This window comes from Acanthochromis polyacanthus, chromosome 3 (genome assembly GCF_021347895.1).
Source record: "Acanthochromis polyacanthus isolate Apoly-LR-REF ecotype Palm Island chromosome 3, KAUST_Apoly_ChrSc, whole genome shotgun sequence".
In the NCBI taxonomy this organism is placed as follows: domain Eukaryota; kingdom Metazoa; phylum Chordata; class Actinopteri; family Pomacentridae; genus Acanthochromis; species Acanthochromis polyacanthus.
The window spans coordinates 14,810,110-14,835,702 of NC_067115.1; the positions used below are offsets into that span (position 1 = coordinate 14,810,110).

The following is a 25,593-nucleotide window of genomic DNA, read 5'->3' on the forward strand; positions in this document are numbered from 1 at the left end:
CCCGGAGTTTATCCAACAACTCCTTATCCATGGCCACTGCCCAGTACACAGATCACTAACAACACAACACCACCAGACAACAGCACAGTGGTGGAAGGGGAGATCCGTCTGGCCAATGGAAGAAGCCGCTCCTGCTCTGGCAGAGTGGAGATCTTCCTTCATGGACGGTGGGGGACGGTGTGTGATGATTACTGGGACCTGAATGATGCTCAGGTGGTCTGCAGACAGCTGGGCTGTGGCAGTGCGCTCTCAGCACCACTAGGGGCAGAATTTGGACAAGGTACAGGGAACATCTGGATGGATGATGTCAAGTGCACAGGCAGCGAATCAAAGCTCTCTGAGTGTCAGCACAACGGAGTAGGAGTAGAAAACTGTGGTCACGGTGAAGACGCTGGTGTCGTGTGTGAAGGTAAAGACGAGTTTATTCTGCTACAGACAGCGAGGTCCTACTGTGTTACTGTATGTGTACAATATAACATTTAGCTGAGCACATATCAGTGACCAAGTATTAGAGAAATATGAAGTTTGTGATTTATATTGCAGTTTGTCATTTGCAGACATTTCCATATTTATTGTTGCTTCCCTCCTGTTTTTAGACAGAAAGTTGTTTATGTAGTTTTTCAAAAATATCATCCTCCTTCAGGTTCAGTTTCATCTTTGTTTTCCATCAACAGAACTGCATTGTGGAAAAAAAAATCTGCAGAAAAAAACTTGCAAATCTGGTGAAGAGGCTGTCAGACAAAATACATTAAATAACATGGAACCCTGCGACATTCAAAAGCTGTAAAAGTTGTGAAAGCATCAGAAAAATGTTACATTTTTCATGATTTATAGACAGCAAAACTGTGGTTTTACGATCACACAAAATCTGTATTTTTTGCAAAAAAAACCCTCATCCTTATGATTTCTGTTTGTAAAAATCTAATTTTGATCCGCTCTGGACTGTTCTTTTACATTCAACATACAAATTAAGTGTTTGGTAAAGACAACATGTCATCTTTATTTAATAAAAAGGGAGAATCTGGACAATAACAGTTGAAAAAGGATTAACTGTTTCCCAGTTCTTATCATGCAGTTTTATTTTGTTTGTTGCTTTCTAAAAAAAAATTTGTAGTTGTTGGGGTTCACGTCTTATTATCTGTAATTTAACAAAGCATGTAAAATCTGGAAAGTATCAGTAAATTGTTCAGAAAAGTACAGGTAAAACTGGATAAAAGAAAGAAAGACAGAAAAGTTCACTTTTACAGAATATGTTCTTTGTTTTTCTGTTAGCTCTTTCACCAGTGAGGCTGGTCAACTCTGATAACCGCTGCTCTGGCAGAGTGGAGATCTTCCATAATGGACAGTGGGGGACGGTGTGTGATGATTCCTGGGGCCTGAATGATGCTCAGGTGGTCTGCAGACAGCTGGACTGTGGTGAAGCTCATGTAGCGCCAACAAATGCCTGGTTCGGACAGGGCAGTGGACCCATCTGGTTGGACGATGTTCAATGTTCTGGAAATGAATCATCGATCACAAACTGCACTCACAGACGATTTGGGGTCCACAACTGTGGTCACGATGAAGATGCCAGCACTATCTGTAACGGTACATATTTATACATATTTCAAGTTCATTCCAATCACTACTACTGACATTTAACTGGAAAATGACCTCTTCCATGTCTTTCAGTATTTTTTATTTTCCAGCTGATGTTGCTGCAAGTCAAATGTACAGAGAGTAAATTATTAGTTTGTGTTACGAATGTAAATTGAATTTTGTTGCCACTGACAAAGGAATCATGTTGAGCTGTGAGAATGGCAATGCAGACTGTGGTTGTCCTTTGAATTCACAGTTCCTCTCACATTCAACAGATCATTAGCAAACAACTTTAATTGTTTCAGCATCAGTGTAATTCTGTTTTTATTGTAAACAGGGAAAAACGGATCATATCCTGGAGTGAATCCAACAAGTTCTTATCCATGGCCACTGCCCTCTACACAGATCACTAACAACACAACACCACCAGACAACAGCACAGTGGTGGAAGGGGAGATCCGTCTGGCCAATGGATCAAACACCTCCTGCTCTGGCAGAGTGGAGATCTTCCTTCATGGACGGTGGGGGACGGTGTGTGATGATTCCTGGGGCCTGAATGATGCTCAGGTGGTCTGCAGACAGCTGGGCTGTGGCAGGGCGCTCTCAGCTCCACTCGGGCCAGAATTTGGACAAGGTACAGGGAACATCTGGATGGATGATGTCAGGTGCACAGGCAGCGAATCAAAGCTCTCTGAGTGTCAGCACAATGGAGTCGGAAATCACACCTGTGGTCACAGTGAAGACGCTGGTGTCGTGTGTGAAGGTAAAGATGAGTTTATTCTGCTACAGACAGCGAGGTCCTACTGTGTTACTGTATGTGTGCAATATAACAATTAGCTGAGCACATATCAGTGACCAAGTATGAAAGAAATATGAAGTTTGTGATATATATTGCAGTTTGTCATTTGCAGACATTTCCATATTTATTGTTGCTTCACTCCTGTTTTTAGACAGAAAGTTGTTTATGTAGTTTTTCAAAAATATCATCCTCTTTGAGGTTCAGTTTCATCTTTGTTTTCCATCAACAGAACTGCATTGTGGAAAAAAATCTGTAGAAAAAAACTTGCAAATCTGGTGAAGAGGCTGTCAGACAAAATACATTAAATAACATGGAACACTGCGACATTCAAAAGCTGTAACAGTTGTGAAAGCATCAGAAAAATGTTACATTTTTCATGATTTATAGACAGCAAAACTGTGGTTTTACAATCACACAAAATCTGTATTTTTTGCAAAAAAAACCCCTCATCCTTATGATTTCTGTTTGTAAAAATACAATTTTGATCCGCTCTGGACTGTTCTTTTTACATTCAACATACAAATTAAGTGTTTGGTTAAGACAAAATGTCATCTTTTTTTAAAAAAAAGGGAGAATTTGGAAAATAACAGTTGAAAAAGGATTAACCATTTCCCAGTTCATATCATGCAGTTTTATTTTGTTTGTTGCTTTTAATAAAAAAATTTGTAGTTGTTGGGGTTCACGAGTTATTATCTGTAATTTAACAAAGCTTGTAAAATCTGGAAAGTATCAGTAAATTGTTCAGAAAAGTACAGGTAAAACTGGATAAAAGAAAGACAGAAAGAAAAGTTCACTTTTTCAGAGTATGTTCTTTGTTTTTCTGTTAGCTCTTTCACCAGTGAGGCTGGTCAATTCTGATAACCGCTGCTCTGGCAGAGTGGAGATCTTCCATAATGGACAGTGGGGGACGGTGTGTGATGATTCCTGGGGCCTGAATGATGCTCCGGTGGTCTGCAGACAGCTGGACTGTGGTGAAGCTCGTGCAGCGCCAGCAAATGCCCGGTTCGGACAGGGCAGTGGACCCATCTGGTTGGACGATGTTCAGTGTTCTGGAAATGAATCATTGATCACAAACTGCACTCACAGAGGATTTGGGGTCCACAACTGTGGTCACAATGAAGATGCCAGCGTTGTATGTGAATGTAAGCTTATCTGTATGTTTTTCAGAGTTTATTGAGCTTTGTCTCCCTCGGTGAATCTTAAAATCTCTTCTTCATTTATATCTGATGACCTTTTATCTTTTTATTCAGTCCAGTCCCCTTCACATGAGACTCCTCAGCTTATTTGCAGAAGTGATAAACTTCTGATCGGACTGCATATCAACAGCGTGACAGCTGCTGGTTTAAATCCATTCTCTGGAAATCTGGCTTCCCGCAACTGTTCCTGGTTCTCAGTGCAGGATGATTGGGTTTGGTATGAAGTGGACGCTCAGGCAGGGGCCTGTGGAAATGAACTGAAGGTAAAGACTTTAACTGTTTTCTTTCTTTCTTTCTTTCTTTCTCTCTTTCTTTCTCTCTTTCTGTCTGGCTCACTCGCCCCTTAAACATCTCATTTTGATGTGGTGAATTGTCAGACATGCTTTTGTTGTAGGCCTCAAACACAAACTGCACATATAATATAATGCCAATATCCAAAGCACTGATGTATTTCTCCTAATTTTGTCTGGTTGCCAGTGTCTATATTGATATTTGCACATATTTTCCAGATATTCCAGAGAACATCAGGCCTCTCCTGTAGTTGAATTAACATTTTATTATTATACCTGCTTTTACTATGATGACCCACTGGCATCTGCAGAAAGAAAATCAGGAAATTGCTTCAACTTTCACGTAGAATCTTCCATATTTGCTATATTCTAACATGTTCAACCGAAATTGTTAGCTTTTAACTGGACAGGCGTTTACAACCAGCACTCCCAGTAGATCACACACAGAAAAACTGTAACACTCTGGTGCAACATCAGTGGATTTAAATCGGTTCATAATAAATTCTTTGCAGATTTATAATATTTAAATACAATCTGAAGAATCTGCAATATCAATATTTTCTACTCATGGAATAGTTGATGCAATTAGAGTAACCCATAAAATATTGTTATTTTATCAGAATTTCTACATACAGGAACATCTGTACAATCTGTATCATATGTATATTTCTTGTAAATATTTTATTTTTCTAAATCATTTAAGTCAATCTTTGAACTGATTGATAATTTAATCCTCTGTCTTGCAGACCAACAGGACACATGCTGTCTACTCCAACGCTTTGTTCATCTACCCAAATAATCAATCCTTCGCCGTTCCTGTGACTGTTCCCTTCTCCTGTGCTTATCCTCTGAACACAGACAGCTCCCTGTATATGACAATCAGGCCATTCCTGCCGTAAGTAGCCCTTTAATAAATACATGTAACAACCATCACCATATTCAGTTGTAAAACTGATGAGTGAGTATAATTGTTGCTTTATTCTTATTATGGTGATGCCATTACAAGAAGAAAAAAATTAGTAGTACATACAGTGAAAAGAGCTTTTTATGTTTCTGCCTGTGATTGGAAACCTACGATTTTACAGAATTGTTCCCTCACTGTCAAGCTGCAGATGTTGCAGAATCATATCAGAGTCAGAAACAGTTCCAAGTAGGTTTTCACATATGAGAACTCTGATTTTGTCTTAGGGGATAACATCAAACACGAACATATGAATTTTAAAAAAAATGTTATAAGTCACTACAATGTGAGTGTTACAAGACAGTTAGCAGCAAATGTAATCCAAGGATTATAAGTCATAGAAGGTCATAAAAATACTTCCAGTGTGCAGGAATGTGCAACATAATCACCTGAGAATGTGCAAGGTTACATAGTATGTAATGTAAACAACTTGAAATGTGTGGAAGAAGAACAAGAATCCTCTTCCTGGAGGATCTCCTCACTACCAACGTCCAGAACTCTCTAAAATACTAGAAATAGAAAGCCTTTATGTCATTGTATTGAGGATTGCAATGAGATTAGGAATGCCACTCCTGCTTAGTGCATTAAAGTGGGGAAAAAGATATACATATCAAACATTCAGCACACCATAAAATCATTAGCATGCATTAGTATTTGTGAATCAAGTGGTGAAGTTCTTAGTGACCTTTCAGTGAGGGTCAAACAGGTAGTAACCAGGATGAGAGAACTCTTTGACAATGTTTTCAGCTCTGGAAAGGTAATGTGTGTTTGCAATATCTTGGAGTGAAGAAAGAGGGCAGACAGTAATGTTCTGGGTTATGTTGGTGACATTTTTTCTAATAAAATGGTTACAACAATAACAGCTGTGGAAAGAAAGACCTGGTTGTCAACATTTTAATATTTCCTTAACAGGGTGGCAGGTGGTATTTCAGGTGACGGTCCAAAAGCCAGAGCCTACATGAATCTGTATCGTGACCCCGGCTTCACCGACCGTTATTCAGGAATCCAGGTCAGCCTCCCGGTGGGATCACCGTTGTACGTGGGTGTCACTGTGGCGTACAGAGACACAAACTTTGGGCTTGTTCTGGAGGATTGCTTCGCCACTCACTCATCAGACCCCGATGATCCCTCACGATACCCCTTCATCCAGAACCAGTACGTTCACCTGACTGAGCTTCAGCTGACAGTGTGTGGGTTTCAGTGACCCTGATGACCTTTTCCTCTGACAGGTGTCCTGCTGCCGGACAAGCGGTGTCCATCATTGAAAGCGGCAGGTCCCTGCAGGCTCGTTTTTCTGCTCTGCTCTTCGCTCTCCAGGATGATTGCCCAGACATTTTCCTACACTGCAACCTGAGCCTTTGTGACCGGACACGTTACAGCTGTATCCCAGTGAGTTACACACCTCGTTTTATCAGTGATCCATGTTCACTGTTGGTCTCTATCTCATGGTTTCTCCTCCACTTTCTGCCTCATAGCGCTGCAGAAGCAGAACATCTCGCTCTGTTTCCAGCTCTGCTTCTCTGGAGCCCATCACCATTGGACCCATAACTTGTGAGCAAGAATTACAGTCTGGTTTCAGGACTAATTTCTCAACACAGTGATCTGTATTAAATTAATAACCATTGTTTTCTTTTCTTCTTCTTTATCTTCAGGGCACAAACCAGCTCAGTGAGTCAGAAACCTACAATGATAATATCACCTCATTTCCTGTTTTCATATTAAATTGCTTTTATTGAAATTAAATATTCAAACATTTAATTGTAGTGATAAATAAACCGTTGTACACTTAAATATCTTCAGATTTTGTATCATTCTTCATTCTCTTGCAACACCAATCAAAAATAAAATATGGAAGCTGTAAACAAAAGGTGTGAGTGTTTGCTTCCCTCCTTATTTTGACGATATGAATATATTATGGATAAAAAGCAATGCATTTTCTTTTCTCATGGCTTTCGTTTTAGATGTAATGACAAATTACACTCTAAAATCGCGCAACTGACTTGTATGCTCCTTAATTTAAAAAAAAATAAAAAATCTAGACTAATTTCTCAACACAATGATCTGTATTAAATTAATAACCATCGTTTTCTTCTTCTTTATCTTCAGGGCACAAACCAGCTCAGTGAGTCGAGAAACCTACAATAATATCACCTCATTTCATATTTTGATATTAAATAGTTTTTATTGAAATTAAATATTAAAACATTTTAATTGTAATGATAAATAAAATGTTGTAAATTTAAATTTCATCAGACTTTGTATCATTCTGCAGTTGCACTACTCATGCAACAACAATCTAAGATATGGAAGCCGTAAAAAAAAAATAGGTGTCAATGCTTTTTACCCCTTAAATTGATTACATGAATATATTATGGATAACAAGCAATTCATTGTCTTTTTCCATGCATTTCTTTTTAGATCTTATAATTTTTTTCCCCTGTTACACTGTAAAACTGTGCAACTGACTTGTATGCACCTTATTTCTAAAAAATAAATAAATAAATAACCTTGACGGTGGAATCCGAAGTAGGTAACGAAGAAGAAAACGTGTGACCCCACTGGAACCTGAACGCACAGCTTTGGACCTTACTGAAGATTCTCAACAATTGTTTCATGAACTGGCATTGAATGAATGTTGGTCCTGGCATCAAAGAGCTTCGGGCCAACGTTTGTAGTTTTCAATGTGGTACATAAATAAGAGTGACCTAACTTCACATCCTCAGTTCATCAAGAGTGAATCCTATCAACTTTGATGAACTGCTGACTTTTCCTGTGGCACCACCAAGAGGCTAGCATTTGTGTTTCAGCATGAAAAACCATCTCAAATATTGCTAGATGGATCGCCATGTTAGTTTAATTCCACTATTAAATGCTATAGGTTTCTCTTTATAATAAGCATGACAATGTCACATAAGTGTGTAGATTGTCTCACTGCTTGTCAGCTATTAACCCTTATGTACCCTAGAGGTTCATTGCTGGTCTTTTCCTTTATTGTGGGGTTGAGTCTGGCCCTCCTTCTTTGGGCCAGTGGAAACTGGAGGTTCTTATGGGGGTTGATCTTGACCCTAGTGAGTCTTCATTCCCTGAAGAATCAGACCGCTAGCTGGCATGAGGTGGAAAAGCTGTTGCACGTCACGGTCCTGCAAAAAACCCATCCACTGTGTCAGGTCCATGAAAATGCGACAAGCTCGGTTCTTCTCTGGCGGACCTCATTTGTCAGATTTTCCCCAGGTACATTTGCATCTGCCACGCATAGCTGGACCTGGCGTTGTGGGTAACCCATATCTTGAGCTCATACCTGGCTGGTTTGTTGAGCATGTACTGCCTGAATGGACATCGACCTGTGTTGTTGTTTGGTGGGCACGGAAAGAGAAAAGAAAAAGGGAGTGATTATTTTTTATTATTATTGTGTAGGAATTTTCCAAATGTCATGAAACAGAGAAGAACCCAAGCAGCAGGCACGGATGGAAGGGTGAAATAATAATGATTTAATTAAAGAAAACAGACAAAACAAAGACTCATCTTAAACAAAGCAGGAGGGGAGAGAGCAGGAGGGAAACTAAACTGAATTAAACCAACTAAGGGAGGACCAGACGGTCAAGGTAAAACTATTAAATAAAACAGAACAGAACTAAACAAAGGACGGACCCGAAGGCCGAGATTAAACCAAACATAAAAACTAATGTGAGGGGAAGGTGGCTTATTGGTAGTCCGGGTTATGGAGGGCGGAAAGGGCAGAGCAGACAGTGCCGGTGGGGAATGTGGCAATGGCTGGGAAACTGGCAAGATTATCCGGGGGGGCGACCGGGGTGAAGGTAATCCAGGGGGGCAAACAGAGTCCAGAGAGTGATGCACAGACGATGGTGAACGGCGAGTAGCAGGGAGAGTTGTGTAGCAGGAAGATTGTTCAATGTTGCAGCGCTGGGCAGTACAAAGAGTCAGGCTTAAATGCCGCACTGATTGTCAATCTGCTCCTGCTGTCTGGAGAAACACAGCCGCTCGTCATCCCACTGATTAGTCAGTGCACTGAGACAGGAGGGTTGTGACACCAAAAGCCTAGGATTAAACTCATATAAGCACTCTCTCTCCAATGCTGAACTCCCTTCCCCCATTCCTGGAGGAAAGCCGGGGACAGTGTATTTCTATGCGTTTTATTCACAGGAAAAGGACATTCAGACCTTCACAGAGGGATGGAGATCCATACACCTGGAATAACTTTTTCTTTTTAAAAGACAATGACTTTCACTTTTATGCTATGTTTAATGAACTTTCATGCTAAAATCCCTTTCCAGCTTTAGGGGACATCTCCACATTCCACCGGGATCAGATAACAAGTCATAAACTTTACGACCTACTGGAGCACCGAGAAGCACTCTCTCTCTCTCTCTGACTGGAACTGAACTGAAACAAAGGACTTCTTCAAAAATTCATATTTCTGAGATGTATTTTGAATTTCCATGATTACCAAAGTGGTAGTGACATGATGTTGTACATTGCTTCGAAAAATGACGATTCTATCTTTCACAGAAGTGGATTTAATGATTTGTGAGATTTAATCTAATTTCTTCTTTATTCCCCCTATTTAGGTTGAAAAGATGAATTCTTGCTTATTCTTTACCATACGTATGACATGTTACCATATCTTCACTGTGACATATATTTTTAGTATATCCAAAACATTAACATATGTATGAATGAAATAACTCACATAATATGCTAATATGTATTAACCTGCACCTTTAGAAACATGTGGTCACATCTACTTAAATGGAATATGGTGAAGAAATAGACAGATCGCGTTTTGTTCATTTAATATATTTTCTTTTATATACTCTGGATCATTCCTACTTCTCTGCCCTTCCTCTCTGTGAGACAAAGGAATTTCAAATTCCACCAGAGATTCGCGCCCAAACAGCTCCCCTCCGCCTTGAGGTCCTCCCATGACCCTCTTGGCCTGATATAAGCCGGACAACGCCCGGTCCCCCGCTCTCTGCAGAGCCTATACTAGAGGCTCCCACTATATTTCTATAAAAAGGTGCATCTCTTCCTATTCCTTGAAGTTTCTTAGTCTCAAAGTTTAACTATTTATCCTTTTTGCTTTTTGTAACTTAAGTAGACATATTTGCTCACATTCAATGCCGAATTTATTCTTTTATTCATGATTTTTGACAGAGAACAAATTAAGCACCAGCAGTTATTTTTCCTAATTTTGGCAGTTTTTCATCAAACATCCGTTTTTCTTGGCTAAAGCCTGAGAGCCATCGTTTTAATTCAAGTGACTCTTCATCAACCGGGCTCCATTCAGCTGTGCACACCGGAAATCTGCTGGATCAGACCTCCTATCACCAGTGAACCGATCGCCTATGGAGGACGATTACCACCTTTGCCACCGTGACACACAGCGCCTGGGGAGCAAGCGCTCGGGATTCCTCTCCACCTGCCATGGTAACCGTTACCTGAACATCACCGCCCACTTGAGCTTTTCAGCCAATCACAGCGCAAAAAACGATGGACTTCCTTTTCCACTATACTTACTTCCTTTTCCACTATTATCTCTTGCACATACATACATTCTCCTCTCACACACCTACATTCTCCTCTTACATACATACTTTCTTCTCTTTCATGCATATATTTTCTTTGTACATATACATATATGTCTATTTATTTAGGAGAATGTATGAATGTGAAAGGAGAATGTATGTACGTGCAAGTGTGACAATAAATGCATGTGAGAGGAGAATGTATGTGTGTGCATGAGTGAAAATGTATGCATGTGAAGGCAGAATGTGTGTGTGCGTGAATATTAAAATATATGTATGTGAAAGAAGAATGTATGTGTGTGCAAGGAAAATATATGTGTGTGAAAGGAGAATGTATGTGTGTGAGAGGAGAATGTATGTGTGTGAGAGGAGAATGTATGTGTGTAAGAGAGTGAAAATATATGTGTGTGAAAGGAGAATGTATGTGTGTGAGAGGAGAATGTATGCGTGTAAGAGAGTGAAAATATATGTGTGTGAAAGGAGAATGTATGTATGTGAAAGGAGAATGTATGTGTGTCACAGGAGAATGTATGTGAGTATGAGAGAAAATATATGTGTGTGAGAGGACGAGAATGAATTAAGTCTTGTACGGCCCCTCATACTGAAGTGCAAGGTTTACGCAAGTGTAGTTGTTTCTCTCTCTGGTGTCCATGATGTGCAGGTGAAGGAGAAAATGTCCGTGACACTGACTTTCTTTAAAAGTATTTTATTAAAAGAAAGAGCAGCATCAGTACAGACAGAACCTGCCTGGAAGGAGCCGGCCAATTGAATCCTCCTTGCTGGACAATAGCCAGCGATCACTTTTATAGGTTTTCAACATATAGGAGGGGTCAAAACAAATGGTTCTTTATTGCCTACCATATGGGGAAAGCAGAGAGCATCCCCAAACAACTCCCCCTTGTCTACAACAGCTGAAGAATCCCTAAATCTGTGTTTTAGACAGAAGAACCCTCATAAAAACACCTACAGCAGGGCTCTGTAAACAGGAGAACACTTTCCCATGGCATGGGTTGAATATTATGCAGTTTCCATCTGTGGTCAGAGACACCAGAGCAGACACTACATATAACAAGCAACTCATATCAAATACTAGAACAAACAAAACAGATTCTATACTACTAACTTATTAAGTAATACATGTAACAGATCAGATACCACACAAGGAATGAAGCATCTCTCACTGTTTCTCCCTACATGGTGTTTGCGACAGACAGAGCGAATGTGCTGACTTCTTTCTTCATTCTGTCTTTTGTACTTTCTTTTGTTCTGTCTCTCCTATCCCCCCCAACCCCTCCCCCCCAACAAAGAAAGAGATCAGACCCAGTGGACCATGTATGACAAGTACGAGTTGCTCACATTACCTGAAAATATTGTCAAAGAACAACAACACCCTGTGGCATGGCAATCACCCAACCCTCATGGAACTCCCCATCAGTTGAGCCTTTACCTGTCTGGCTGAGCCTACCAGTTCTTTCTTTCTTTCTTTCTTTCTTTCTTTCTTTCTTTCTTTCTTTCTTTCTTTCATAAAGACATCTAAAAAACAAACACACAAATACAAAAAAAGACAAAATACAATAACCATAGACGTGCTCTGGTGTGGTGGTCACATGCAGTTGTTTTATTTTGTTATAGTTGCTCACATTGGCTGAAAACATGTCAAATACAACTTATCACCGTGAACACTGACTCCACCTGAATCCCCTAAGGTCCTTTTTCTCTTCTTCTTCTTCTTCTTCTTCTTCTTTTTCTCCTCCTCCTCCTCCTCCTTCTTGGTCCAAGTCGCTCTCATCTCCGCTCTCCTCGTCGATGTCAAACGGGTCAAATCTGCTCTTGGTCATCGTCATGAGCATGTACCATATATGATTTTGCATAGCTTTGCCTATGTCACTCATGTCCATGACATCCTGATCCACAGCGCACCTGGTTCCCTCTGGGCAGCAATCCTGGGCTTTAACCTTGACATTGAGCTCGAGGTCACCTGTGATCTCACCCAAGAAACAGAGATTCAGCTGCTCTTTGGTCAGATCCATGAGCAGTGACTGGTTGAAAGGCTCTGGATGGGGTTCTCCCAGTGAGGGAGACTCGAGGATCTTGTACGCAGCGGCCTTGGCCTGAAGGTTGTCTCCTTCCACCATGATCAAAGCGTTAGCTTGTCCCAGCTTGACACCATTTCCTTTAGACGATCGAGAACCGAGCCCCCCAGTCACATGTCCAGGCCACTTTGCGGAACTGGGATTGAAGTAGTGACCATCTTATCGGATGATTTGGGCATGCGGAAGATTGATCTGTCTCTTCCAGTATGAATCCAACACCAAGCAGTAGAACCTCCAGTGGAACACGCCAGTGTCACCCAGATCAAAGAAAGCCTGTATGCCCAAATCATCCAATAGATGGTCCTTACCAACTCCTTATTCTTGTTGTTGAGGGACATCATGATTTTGGGTCATCCTCTATATCATCTTGCTCCATTCTGAACCCCTTGTTCCTCATATTCATGTGTACAGGACATTGTTTACTCCCCATACACAGTTTTCAACATGGCAAGAGTTTCTGTTGTAGAGTCATAGCTCAAGGTTCAACACAAACAAAGATCAATGAAAGTGCTGTTTGTCTCATACAGAACTGAGATGTTGTGTTACACTATTATGTACTTTATTACTGTGTGGCTGCTGAAATGTGAGACAAGCAACTGATGTCTGATTTTTTTTCATTTGTTTGTTATGTCAGAGCTTGTTTTTCATGTGTTAACTGTGTCTCTCTTGTATGAAGATTTGTCTCTCGTCTGCTCTTGTTTGTATTAAGGAGGTCAGCTTGATCCTGAGACCTTGGAGTGCACCACAGGCCTTGTCTAGTAACTTGAAAGTCCACACAAATAATTCTGTGGAAGCCTTGTTGTTTCATGCTAGTTGGAAAAAAAAAATCAAATAAAATACTGAACCCCACCTTTGGACGAGAATTCATCTGTCCCAGAACAGGTATCTCCAGGGTGGTGTGTCTTAAAATGGTCTTTGTAAAGCAGTGTGTGCACTGTTGCATGCAGGTAATTACTGGCAAAAAGTGCTGTAAATGTCCTAACAAATGTACTATTCTTGTAATGGAACAAGGCACTTGGTCAATCATTCATCTTGCAAACTTAATGTGAACTGACATTTACTGTAAGAGTTCAGTGACTCCAGGAGACAAATGATAAGAAATGACATGTCAATGTAAGAAAAACTCAATAAATCAAACAGATAAAAAAGTGAAAGGTCAGCCACTCACATCCTGTTTTCCATGTTTGCTCCATGCAGTAATATTCCAGGTCTCCAGCTTTCAAACAAAGACAGATAAATATATCATTTAGAAACACAAGACTGGATTTAACATGATATAGTTAGAATTCATCAGTTTGACAGTTTAATTCATACATGATGACCAATGTTGTGAATCAACTGATATCACCTGATATGAAGGAGGTTATTTAATAGGTTGAAATCAATTTATAAGAGAAAACTATTTTTTTATTCTTAGACCTTTGTTCAGCAGCAGTTTGGATGTCAACAAGATTAAATTAACTCGAGTCATGCTGTTTTTAAAAACTGAGATGAAATGAAAAATAGTGAAATAGTTCAAATGTCCTTTTCCATTGTCAGGAATGCACCTTCAGCACATATGTACTCTCTGATGGTTGTAAATGGGTACTCATTAGTCATTCAATCAATGCTGAAAGGTGTATTGTGTTTCAACACTGCCCTGTGATTGATGGCCCCATCAAATACACTGACCAAAGCCTCAGATCAAGGACCAGTTCTGTTTCAATTTTATGCCATTGTTCAGTTGTGATTAATAAGTAACTCCTTTAATGTTTTACTCAGAGATTTCTGTGACACATTTTAGATTTCATCAATGATCACCTTGAAAGAAACTCCCAGAAACAAACCTATAAATTAACACACCTTCACTCATCGTGAGTTGTTTTCACTTCATTTATTGCTGGATTCACACACACTCTCTTCAGGGTAAGTCATGAAGGTTGTGCTGCATAAAACAGTGTCATTTTAAAATGTATATAGTTTTAATTCATCTTCTTTGTCTTTTCCAGCAACTTTGTGTGGTGGATGCAGTCCATGATGAGAGTTCCTGAGGGGTTGTTTCTGCTCGTACTTTTGCAGATATTTACAGGAAGCAGTTCGGGTAAACCATCTGGCATTTTGTCATATTTGTTTGGACTTGTATTCACCGTGTAATTGTACTGGAACGTAAAATACACAGTTTTCTTCTTTTTTTGTCACAAATGGAGGGGCTCTAAATCAGAAACGAAATAAATATTCACCCTACACACATTAAAATGGTGCCAAGATTACTATTATACCGTCACAAATATGAATTTGCTCACTTTAAATCTTCCAAGTGGTTTCTTCATATTTCTGTATGTAAATGAAAAATAACCAAATTACTTTTGATTTCATAAATAATTTAACTGTATATATCTCCAATATGAATTTCCTCAATTTTATTCTTTAAATGATAAAATAACAATTCAAATATATTGATGACTGTTGTTCACACAGTTGGGAACAAAAGTCCTCATACACTTGTAAAAACCATGTTTATCATGACAGCCATTGTTCAATGACTCCTCTAACTCTTCTGTCAAGAGGAGTGGTCAAATATACAACCAGAAGCAGGTAGATGGCCATCCAAAGTGCTTTGTCGAGGTGAATATGGCCAAGGGGATGTTTAGCCAAATATTAGCTTTGCTGTATGTATTTTTTGACTCAGTAGATTTTGTCATAATTCCAGAAAACCCGCAATGCATGAACACATGGGTTTAAATGATTCCATCACAGCAGATTCAGAGTTGTAGGAGTCTGTCATGGGGGGCAGACACAAAGAGCAAACTGAGACTGGTGGAGTGTTTAAACAGATCGAATAGAAACTAACTCAAACCAGCTCATGATGGGGAAACTAAACTGTGGGGAAAAATGAACCAAACTTCATTTAAAAAACAGCTACAACTACAAAAACATTCAAAACCTCTTAACTAACAACAAAGGAGAAATCTAAGAAAACTTCAGATGACTTAACTATAGTAAGATTTTAAAAAATGGGAGCTGTCTCCAGTCCCTGCCATTAGGCTGAGTGTAGACAGGGTTGGGAAGACAAAGAGAGAGAGAGAGGATGAGCAAGGCTGGCCAAGAATGCAGAGAGGGAAAAAGAGATGGAGGAAAGACGGAACCAGGCAGAGCCTAAAGGAAGGATCCTGACAGAGTTATTGTAAACTGAAAACTGCTATGGTCTTTACAAGTGTGTGTAAACTTTTGTTCACAACTGTACATACATATTCTACAGGCATGATGATGATGATGATGATGATGATGATGATGATGATGATGAGTTTATTTCGAGCTTATACAAGGTAAAGTTTATACATGTTGTGAACAGTACTTTGGCAGTTTTTCTGCTCTTCCAAGATGTTTTGATACAATTTGTTCGAACCTTATAAACATGTCAAACATGTCAATACAAAAAAGACAAATAAAAGAAAAAAAACTACACAAAAAAAAGAAAAAAAGAAAGCTCGAAAAGGAGTGGGGAGAAGTAAAACTTATCAATCTATATTGCTCTGTTTTCTGTATAAATTTACTCTTAACTTCCTAAATTCCTAAATTATCCTAAATCAGAAAAGTTTAATACCACCTGTATGTAATAGCTACAATTCTGCAGCAGCACCTGTCAAACCATTCCTGTACTTTTCATAGGGACACTTGTCACCAGCTGTGCTTCATGTCATGATGAAGCCACCTGCTTGGAGTCCAGAGAAAGAGGCGACACTTTCTCCCACCAGGCCCTGTCTTGTGTCTGTAAAGAAGGCTTCGTAGGCGATGGCCTTACCTGCTATGGTACTAAGCAAGATTGCGGAGGCTTCCCTTGCTGTAGCCATGGTTACTACTGGAAATCAGGCTGGGGCTGTGTGGAAGACCCATCTGTAAAGGCCAGCTGTGGAGGTGTAGTTTGTCCTTCAGGCACAGACTGCATCAGTATTAATGGGACTGAGCGATGTGCTGATCCCTGTGAGCACTACTCTATAATAAATGATGAGTGGCGTTCAGTAAATTACACAAGGTCAGGGCCTTACCACGATGATTATGATGTTCCCCGGGAAGGCTGGTATCGCATGTTTCTGGGTGAAAGCAATGCTCGTATTCCAGACTGGTGTGTCAGTCGATTCTCATGTGGCACCCTTAATAGTTTTTGGATGGCACAACCTAATCCTACAGAATATGGAAGAATATTCAAAAGCGATGTGTATTGCATGTATCTGAGTAACTGCTACGATGAACGCTCCTACGACATGCACGTCAAGCTCTGCTATGGAAACTATTACGTCTACAAACTTCAGCCACCAAAGCTAGGCCCTTCTGCATACTGTGCAGGTAATGTTCCATTTTAAAGATCTTTAATCTTTAAGAGCAAATTAATTTTTTTTACTTATAATGCATACATGTCAGTGGAGCTACTGTTGTCCTTTTCCTGTCAAATTCAACCTCTTATTAGCAAAATATTGTCACTGCTTCAGCATCAGTGCCATTCAGTTTTTTTGTTGTAAACACAGAGACGTACGAAGCAAACCCTGGAGTTCCTTCAACCACTGATCCAAGACCACAGAACTCCACCACCACTCCCACCACAGCAACTCCACATAACAGCACAGTCCAACCAGGATTGTCAACCACACAAATACCACAGCCCACACCAGGCAACAACACAGCAGTACCAGGTAACAGCACAGCGAGGTCCTACTGTGTTACTGTATGTGTACAATATAACAATTAGCTGAGCACATATCAATGACCAAGTATTAGAGAAATATGAAGTTTGTGATTTATATTGCAGTTTGTCATCTGCAGGCATTTCCATATTTATTGTTGCTTCCTTCCTGTTTTTAGACAGAAAGTTGTTTCTGTAGTTTTTCAAAAATATCATCCTCCTTGAGGTTCAGTTTCATCTTTGTTTTCCATCAACAGAACTGCATTGTGGAAAAAATCTGTAGAAAAAACTTGCAAATCTGGTGAAGAGGCTGTCAGACAAAATACATTAAATAACATGGAACCCTGCGACATTCAAAAGCTGTAAAAGTTGTGAAAACATCTGAAAAATGTTTCTGAATATAAAATGATTTATATACAGAAAAAAACTGTAGTGTTGTGATCACACAAAATCTGTTTTGTTTTGTTTTTTTTCTCAGAAAAACCCATCCTTATGATGTCTATTTGTAAAAATACAGATTATTGATCAGCTCTGGTGGGCTGCACAGTGGGGTAGTGGTTAGCACTTTCACCTTGCAGTAAGAAGATCCTTGGTTCAAATCCCTGGGTGGGCATGGGATCTTTCTGCATGGAGTTTGCATGTTCTCCCTGTGCATGCGTGGGTTTTCTCCGGGTACTCCGGCTTCCTCCCACAGTCCAAAAATATGCTGAGGTTAATTGGTTACTCTAAATTGCCCGTAGGTGTGAATGTGAGAGTGATTGTCTGTCTGTATATGTAGCCCTGTGACAGACTGGCGACCTGTCCAGGATGTCCCCTGCCTTCACCTGAGTCAGCTGGGATAGGCTCCAGCACCCCCCACGACCCTAATGAGGATAAAGCGGTGTATAGAGAATGGATGGATCAGCTCTGGACTGTTCTTTTTACATTTAACATGTAAACCAAAAATTTGGTTAAGACAAGATGTTATCTCTAATGAAACAAAATAGGGAGAATCTGGAAAATAACATTTTGAACAAGATTAACCATTTCCCAGTTCTTATCATGCAGTTTTATTTTGTTTTTTGGGGGGAGGGATTTTTTTCTAGGTTTTAGGGTTCACTGGTTATTTATTATCTGTAATTTAACGAAACATGCCAAACTGTAAAATGTCAGTAAATTGTTCAGAAAATTAAAGGTATAAACAGATTTTAAAAAAGAGAAAATTAAAGGTGGAAAGAAAGAAAAGTTCTCAAAGTTCACTTTTTCAGAGTGTGTTCTTTGTTTTTCTGTTAGCTCTTTCACCAGTGAGGCTGGTCAATTCTGATAACCGCTGCTCTGGCAGAGTGGAGATCTTCCATAATGGACAGTGGGGGACGGTGTGTGATGATTTCTGGGGCCTGAATGATGCTCAGGTGGTCTGCAGACAGCTGGACTGTGGTGAAGCTCGTGCAGCGCCATTAAGTGCCAGTTTCGGACAGGGCAGTGGACCCATCTGGTTGGACGATGTTCAGTGTTTTGGAAATGAACCATTGATCACAGACTGCACTCACAGAGGATTTGGGGTCCACAACTGTGGTCACAATGAAGATGCCAGTGTTGTATGTGAATGTAAGCTTATCTGTATGTTTTTCAGACTTTATTGAGCTTTGTCTCACTTGGTGAATCTTAACCTCTCTCCTTCATTTATATCTGATGACCTTTTATCTTTTTATTCAGTCCAGTCCCCTTCACATGAGGCTCCTCAGCTTATTTGCAGAAGTGATAAACTTCTGATCGGACTGCATATCAACAGCGTGACAGCTGCTGGTTTAAATCCATTCTCTGGAAATCTGGCTTCCCGCAACTGTTCCTGGTTCTCAGTGCAGGATGATTGGGTTTGGTATGAAGTGGATGCTCGGGCAGGGGCCTGTGGAAATGAACTGAGGGTAAAGACTTGAACTGTTTTCTTTCTTTCTTTCTTTCTTTCTTTTTCTCTCTCTCTCTTTCTTTCTTTCTTTCTGGTTCACTCGCTCCTCAAACATCTCATTTTGATGTGGTGAATTGTCAGACATGCTTTTGTTGTTGACCTCAAACACAAACTGCACATATAATATAATGCCAATTTCCAATGTACTGATGTATTTCTACTAATTTTGCCTGGTTGCCAGTGTCTATATTGATATTTGCACATATTTTCCAGATATTCCAGAGAACATCAGGCCTCTCCTGTAGCTGAAATAACATTTTATTATTATACCTGCTTTTACTATGATGACCCACTGGCATCTGCAGAAAGAAAATCAGGAAAATGCTTCAACTTTCCCGGAAAATTTTCCATATTTGCTTATTTCTAACATGTTCAAACAAAACTGTTAGCTTTTAACTGGACAGGCGTTTACAACCAGCACTCCCAGTAGATCACACACAGAAAAACTGTAACACTCTGGTGCAACATCAGTGGATTTAAATCGGTTCATTATAGATTCTTTGCAGATTTATAATATTTAAATCCAATCTGAAGAATCTGCAATATCAATATTTTCTACTCATGGAATAGTTGATGCAATTAGAGTAACCCATAAAATATTGTTATTTTATCAGAATTTCTACATACAGGAACATCTGTACAATCTGTATCATATGTATATTTCTTGTAAATATTTTATTTTTCCTCGTCATTTAAGTCAATCTTTGAACTGACTGATAATTTAATCCTCTGTCTTGCAGACCAACAGGACACATGCCGTCTACTCCAACGCTTTGTTCATCTACCCAAATAATCAATCCTTCGCCGTTCCTGTGACTGTTCCCTTCTCCTGTGCTTATCCTCTGAACACAGACAGCTCCCTGTATATGACAATCAGGCCATTCCTGCCGTAAGTAGCCCTTTAATAAATACATGTAACAACCATCACCATATTCAGTTGTAAAACTGATGAGTGAGTATAATTGTTGCTTTATTCATATTATGGTGATGCCATTACAAGAAGAAAATTAGTAGTACATACAGTGAAAAGAGCTTTTTATGTTTCTGCCTGTGAGTGGAAACCTACTGTTTTAAAGAACTGTTCCCTCACTGTCAAGCTGCAGATGTTGCAGAATCATATCAGAGTCAGAAACAGTTCCAAGTAGGTTTTCACATACGAGAACTCTGATTTTGTCTTAGGGGACAAAATCAAACACGAACATATGAATTTTTAAAAAAATGTTATACACACGTGGACAAAATTGTTGGTACCCCTCAGTTAAAGAAGGAAAAACCCACAATTCTCACTGAAATCACTTGAAACTCACAAAAGTAACAATAAATAAAAATTTATTGAAAATTAAATAATCAAAAACAGCCATTACTTTTGAATTGTTGATTAACATAATTATTTAAAAAAACAAACTAATGAAACAGGCCTGGACAAAAATGATGGTACCTCTATAAAAGATTGAAAACTATTTGACCAGAGTGACATGATTAACTCAGGTGTGTCATTTAATTGACATCACAGGTGTTTCCAAACTCATAATCAGTCAGTCTGCCTATTTAAAGGGAGACAAGTAGTCACCCTGCTTTTTGGTGAAAAGGTGTGTACCACACTGAACATGGACAACAGAAAGCGAAGGAGAGAATTGTCCCAGGACATCCGAAAAAAAATTATAGACAAACATCTTAAAGGTAAAGGCTATAAGACCATCTCTAAACAGCTTGAAGTTCCTGTGACAACAGTGGCTCATATTATTCAGAAGTTCAAGACCCACGGGACAGTAGCCAACCTCCCTGGACGTGGCCGCAAGAGGAAAATTGATGACAAATTGAAGAGACGGATCGTTGGAATTGTATCCAAAGAGCCCAGAGCAACCTCCAAAGAAATTAAAGGTGAACTCCAAGGCCAAGGTACATCAGTGTCAGATCGCACCATTCGTCGTTGTTTGAGCCAAAGTGGACTTCATGGGAGACGACCAAGGAGGACACCACTGCTGAAAAAAACTCATAAAAAAGCCAGACTGGAATTTGCAAAAATGCATGTTGACAAGCCACAAAGCTTCTGGGAGAATGTCCTTTGGACAGATGAGACCAAACTGGAGCTTTTTGGTAAGGCACATCAACTCTATGTTCGTAGACTCAAAAACCAAGCATACGAAGAAAAGAACACTGTCCCTACGGTGAAACATGGAGGAGGCTCAGTAATGTTTTGGGGCTGCTTTGCTGCATCTGGCACAGGGTGTCTTGAAAGTGTGCAAGGTACGATGAAATCTGAAGACTATCAAGGCATTCTGGAGAGAAATGTGCTGCCTAGTGTCAGAAAGCTTGGTCTCAGTCGCAGGTCATGGGTCTTCCAACAGGACAATGATCCAAAACACACAGCCAAAAACACCCAAGAATGGCTGAGAGAAAAGCGTTGGACTATTCTAAAGTGGCCTTCTATGAGCCCAGATCTGAATCCCATTGAACATATGTGGAAGGAGCTGAAACATGCCATTTGGAGAAGACACCCATCAAACCTGAGCCAACTGGAGCTGTTTGCTCATGAGGAGTGGGCCAAAATACCTGTTGACAGCTGCAGAACGCTCATTGACAAATACAGAAATCGTTTAATTGCAGTGATTGCCTCAAAAGGTTGTGCAACAAAATATTAAGTTATGGGTACCATCATTTTTGTCCAGCCCTATTTCATTAGTTTGTTTTTTTAAATAATTATGTTAATCAACAATTCAAAAGTGATGGCTGATTTTGATTATTTAATTTTCAATAATTTTTTATTTATTGTTACTTTTGTGAGTTTCAAGTGATTTCAGTGAGAATTGTGGGTTTTTCCTTCTTTAACTGAGGGGTACCAACAATTTTGTCCACGTGTGTAAGTCACTACAATGTGAGTGTTATAAGACAGTTAGCAGCAAATGTAATCCAAGGATTATAAGTCATAGAAGGTCATAAAAAATACTTCCAGTGTGCAAGAATGTGCAACATAATCACCTGAGAATGTGCAAGGTTACATAGTATGTAATGTAAACAACTTGAAATGTGTGGAAGAAGAACAAGAATCCTATTCCTGGAGGATCTCCTCATTACCAACGTCCAGAACTCTCTAAAATACTAGAAATAGAAAGCCTTTATGTCATTGTATTGAGGATTGCAATGAGATTAGGAATGCCACTCCTGCTTCGTGCATAAAGATACACATGTCAAACATGAAGCACACTATAAAATCATTAGCATGTAACATTAAAGAGGGAGCTGTACAGTAAAGTGTCAGAGTTAATAGTAGCTACTGAACTAGTCTCAGTGGATATTCCTATGTGAAATATAAAATACAATAAAATGTGAAATAAATATAGTATTAATATAGAGAAAGTATTATTGTGAGAGTTTATGAGAGAGTTTGTGTTTTGTGTGGATTGAGAGGGGTAATGGCCTTAGGGAAGAAAGTATTTGTGAATCAGGTGGTGGAGTTCTTAGTGACCTTTTAGTGAGGGTCAAACAGGTAGTAACCAGGATGAGAGAACTCTTTGACAATGTTTTCAGCTCTGGAAAGGTAATGTGTGTTTGCAATATCTTGGAGTGAAGAAAGAGGGCAGCCAATAATGTTTTGGGTTGTGTTGGTGACATTTTTCTAATAAAATGGTTACAACAATAACAGCTGTGGAAAGAAAGACCTGGTTGTCAACATTTTAATATTTCCTTAACAGGGTGGCAGCTGGTATTTCAGGTGACGGTCCAAAAGCCAGAGCCTACATGAATCTGTATCGTGACCCCGGCTTCACCGACCGTTATTCAGGAATCCAGGTCAGCCTCCCGGTGGGATCACCGTTGTACGTGGGTGTCACTGTGGCGTACAGAGACACAAACTTTGGGCTTGTTCTGGAGGACTGCTTCGCCACTCACTCATCAGACCCCGATGATCCCTCACGATACCCCTTCATCCAGAACCAGTACGTTCACCTGACTGAGCTTCAGCTGACAGTGTGTGGGTTTCAGTGACCCTGATGACCTTTTCCTCTGACAGGTGTCCTGCTGCCGGACAAGCGGTGTCCATCATTGAAAGCGGCAGGTCCCTCCAGGCTCGTTTTTCTGCTCTGCTCTTCGCTCTCCAGGATGATTACCCAGACATTTTCCTGCACTGCAACCTGAGCCTTTGTGACCGGACACGTTACAGCTGTATCCCAGTGAGTTACACACCTCACTTTATCAGTGATCCATGTTCACTGTTGGTCATTATCTAATGGTTTCTCCTCCACTTTCTGCCTCATAGCGCTGCAGAAGCAGAACATCTCGCTCTGTTTCCAGCTCTGCTTCTCTGGAGCCCATCACCATTGGACCCATAACTTGTGAGCAAGAATTACAGTCTGGTTTCAGGACTAATTTCTCAACACAGTGATCTGTATTAAATTAATAACCATTGTTTTCTTTTCTTCTTTTTTTTATCTTCAGGGCACAAACCAGCTCAGTGAGTCAGAAACCTACAAGGATAATATCACCTCATTTCATATTTTGATATTAAATTGCTTTTATTGAAATTATATCTTCAAACATTTTAACTGTAGTGATAAATAAACCGTTGTACACTTAAATATCTTCAGATTTTGTATCATTCTTCATTCTTTTGCAACACCAATCAAAAATAAGACATGGAAGCTCTAAAAATAAAATGTGTCAATGCTTGTTTCCCTCCTTATATTTACTATATGGATATATTATGTATAATATATGTATATTTTCTTTTTTCATGGATTTCTTTTTGGATGTAAAGACAAATTAAACTGTAAAACTGTACAACCGACTTGTATCCTCCTTAATTTAAAAAACAAAAACAAAAAAAACTTGACCGTGAAATGTGAAGTTGGTAACAAAGAAAATGTGTGACCTGCAACCTAAACACACAGTGCTGGACCTGACTGAAGATTCTCAACAACGGTTTCATGAATTGACATTGAATGAGTTTTGGTACTGACATCAAAGAACTCATGGCCAATGTCCATAGTTTAATGTGGTATGTAAATAAAGGTGTCTTGACTTTACATCCACAGTTCATCAAGAGTAAATCCTAAAAACTCTGATGAGCTGCTGACTTTTCCTGTGGCGCCACCAAGAGGTTAACGTTTGTGCTTCAGCATTAAAAACCATCACAAGCGTTGTTAGATGGATCACCATGCAAGTTTGATTCCAATATTATAATTTATATGCTGTATGCTTCTCTTTATAATGAGCATGACAATGACACATTATAAATGTACTGATTGTCTCACTGTTTGTCAGCTATGAAGTAAAATCTTTGGCCTTAAATCTTTGTTGATTTCCTTAGAATCAGGTGCAGACAGAAAAAGATAATTATTGTCTAATGTGGACTACAGACACCAAACTTTTCCTGAAGGGAGTCCAATGAAGCAAGCATGACATGGGAAGTATTTTTTTATTACAGGTGTATAATGTAATTTTAAGGCACATCACATATTCAGCATAATGCATTGACCAGATGATAGATAGATAGATAGATAGATAGATAGATAGATAGATAGATAGATAGATAGATAGATAGATAGATAGATAGATAGATAGATAGATAGATAGATAGATAGATAGATAGATAGATAGATAGATAGATACAAGCATAAAGTTAACATTAAAGTTCATCAAATTTCCTTGAAATATATGTCAAGGCATGAACATTTTCCAGTAGTAAAATCCCACCATCCTAACAGATCTGTATGTTTGGTCATGAAAAAGTTATGCTGACGTCATAATTGATCTAATGCAGTGGCAATTTCCAAATGATGCAAAATAACATGTAAAGTCACCTCCAAACCAAGGTTTATGTCTACACAGTGTGGTCAGAAAATGAAAAAATGCACCTCAATTCAAAAATATATATTTTCTCAGCTATATTTTGAGACCTGTTTACAAACTGCAGAGCTTTGTTTAACTTGGATCAGGCTATGTACCAATGTTTTTATTTCTTATGGTACAACTTGTCATATCTGCTCAATCAATTATAAAAGTTAAATGAAAATAACTTTCTTCTTAAAATGGCCAAGCATTCTGTATTAAAAACTATGTTTTCATGATTTGTTTTGTAATATTGTAAATGCAACTACATGTAGTTTAGAAAATATCACTATTTGACTTCTGCATTATTATTATTTTTATTATTATTTTGTTATGTGTTCAGAGATTGGACAGTTCAGTTTATAATTGAACTCACTTTTAATCAGAGACTATGATGAAAATAAAATTCTGAGTTTAGTCTTTAATAATTCCTGAGATACTGTTGTTCAAACATCAAGCTAAAATTTCATACATATCTGTATTTTACCTCCAAAAACTTCAGGTAAATCACAGATGGTCAAGCAGAAATTGTTCCAAAAATGTGATCATTTGAGAGGCAATGACCCAATAATAAAGACATTTTCACCATAAATTTGATACAGAAAAGGGGAAAACTGGTGCATGACGTTTCCTGTAGTTTAACGAGTCAACCCTCAGTGTTAAATGAACCCAAATGTTGAAGATCACTGCAGGCTGCTGCTCTGC

At 39.2% G+C, this 25,593-nt stretch overlaps 2 protein-coding genes across 2 annotated transcripts in view; both read left to right on the forward strand.

The window, feature by feature from the left end:
* The window catches only part of LOC127533302 (deleted in malignant brain tumors 1 protein), a 40,095-nt gene extending 37,750 nt beyond the window's left edge, over positions 1 to 2,345 (forward strand). The window contains exons 13-15 of the mRNA XM_051945939.1: positions 77 to 280; positions 2,009 to 2,243; positions 2,342 to 2,345. Coding sequence (XP_051801899.1) covers positions 77 to 280; positions 2,009 to 2,243; positions 2,342 to 2,345 — 443 coding nt within the window. The remainder of the gene's footprint in view (positions 1 to 76; positions 281 to 2,008; positions 2,244 to 2,341) is intronic.
* Positions 2,346 to 3,723: 1,378 nt separating this feature from the next.
* Positions 3,724 to 23,731, forward strand: LOC127533408 (pancreatic secretory granule membrane major glycoprotein GP2-like). The gene is made up of 6 exons (XM_051946318.1): positions 3,724 to 3,836; positions 19,803 to 19,951; positions 22,755 to 22,997; positions 23,072 to 23,231; positions 23,318 to 23,393; positions 23,497 to 23,731. Exons 2-6 carry the CDS (start codon positions 19,929 to 19,931, stop codon positions 23,514 to 23,516), a joined length of 522 nt encoding a protein of 173 aa, XP_051802278.1. The 5' UTR covers positions 3,724 to 3,836; positions 19,803 to 19,928; the 3' UTR covers positions 23,517 to 23,731.
* Positions 23,732 to 25,593: the final 1,862 nt, after the last annotated feature.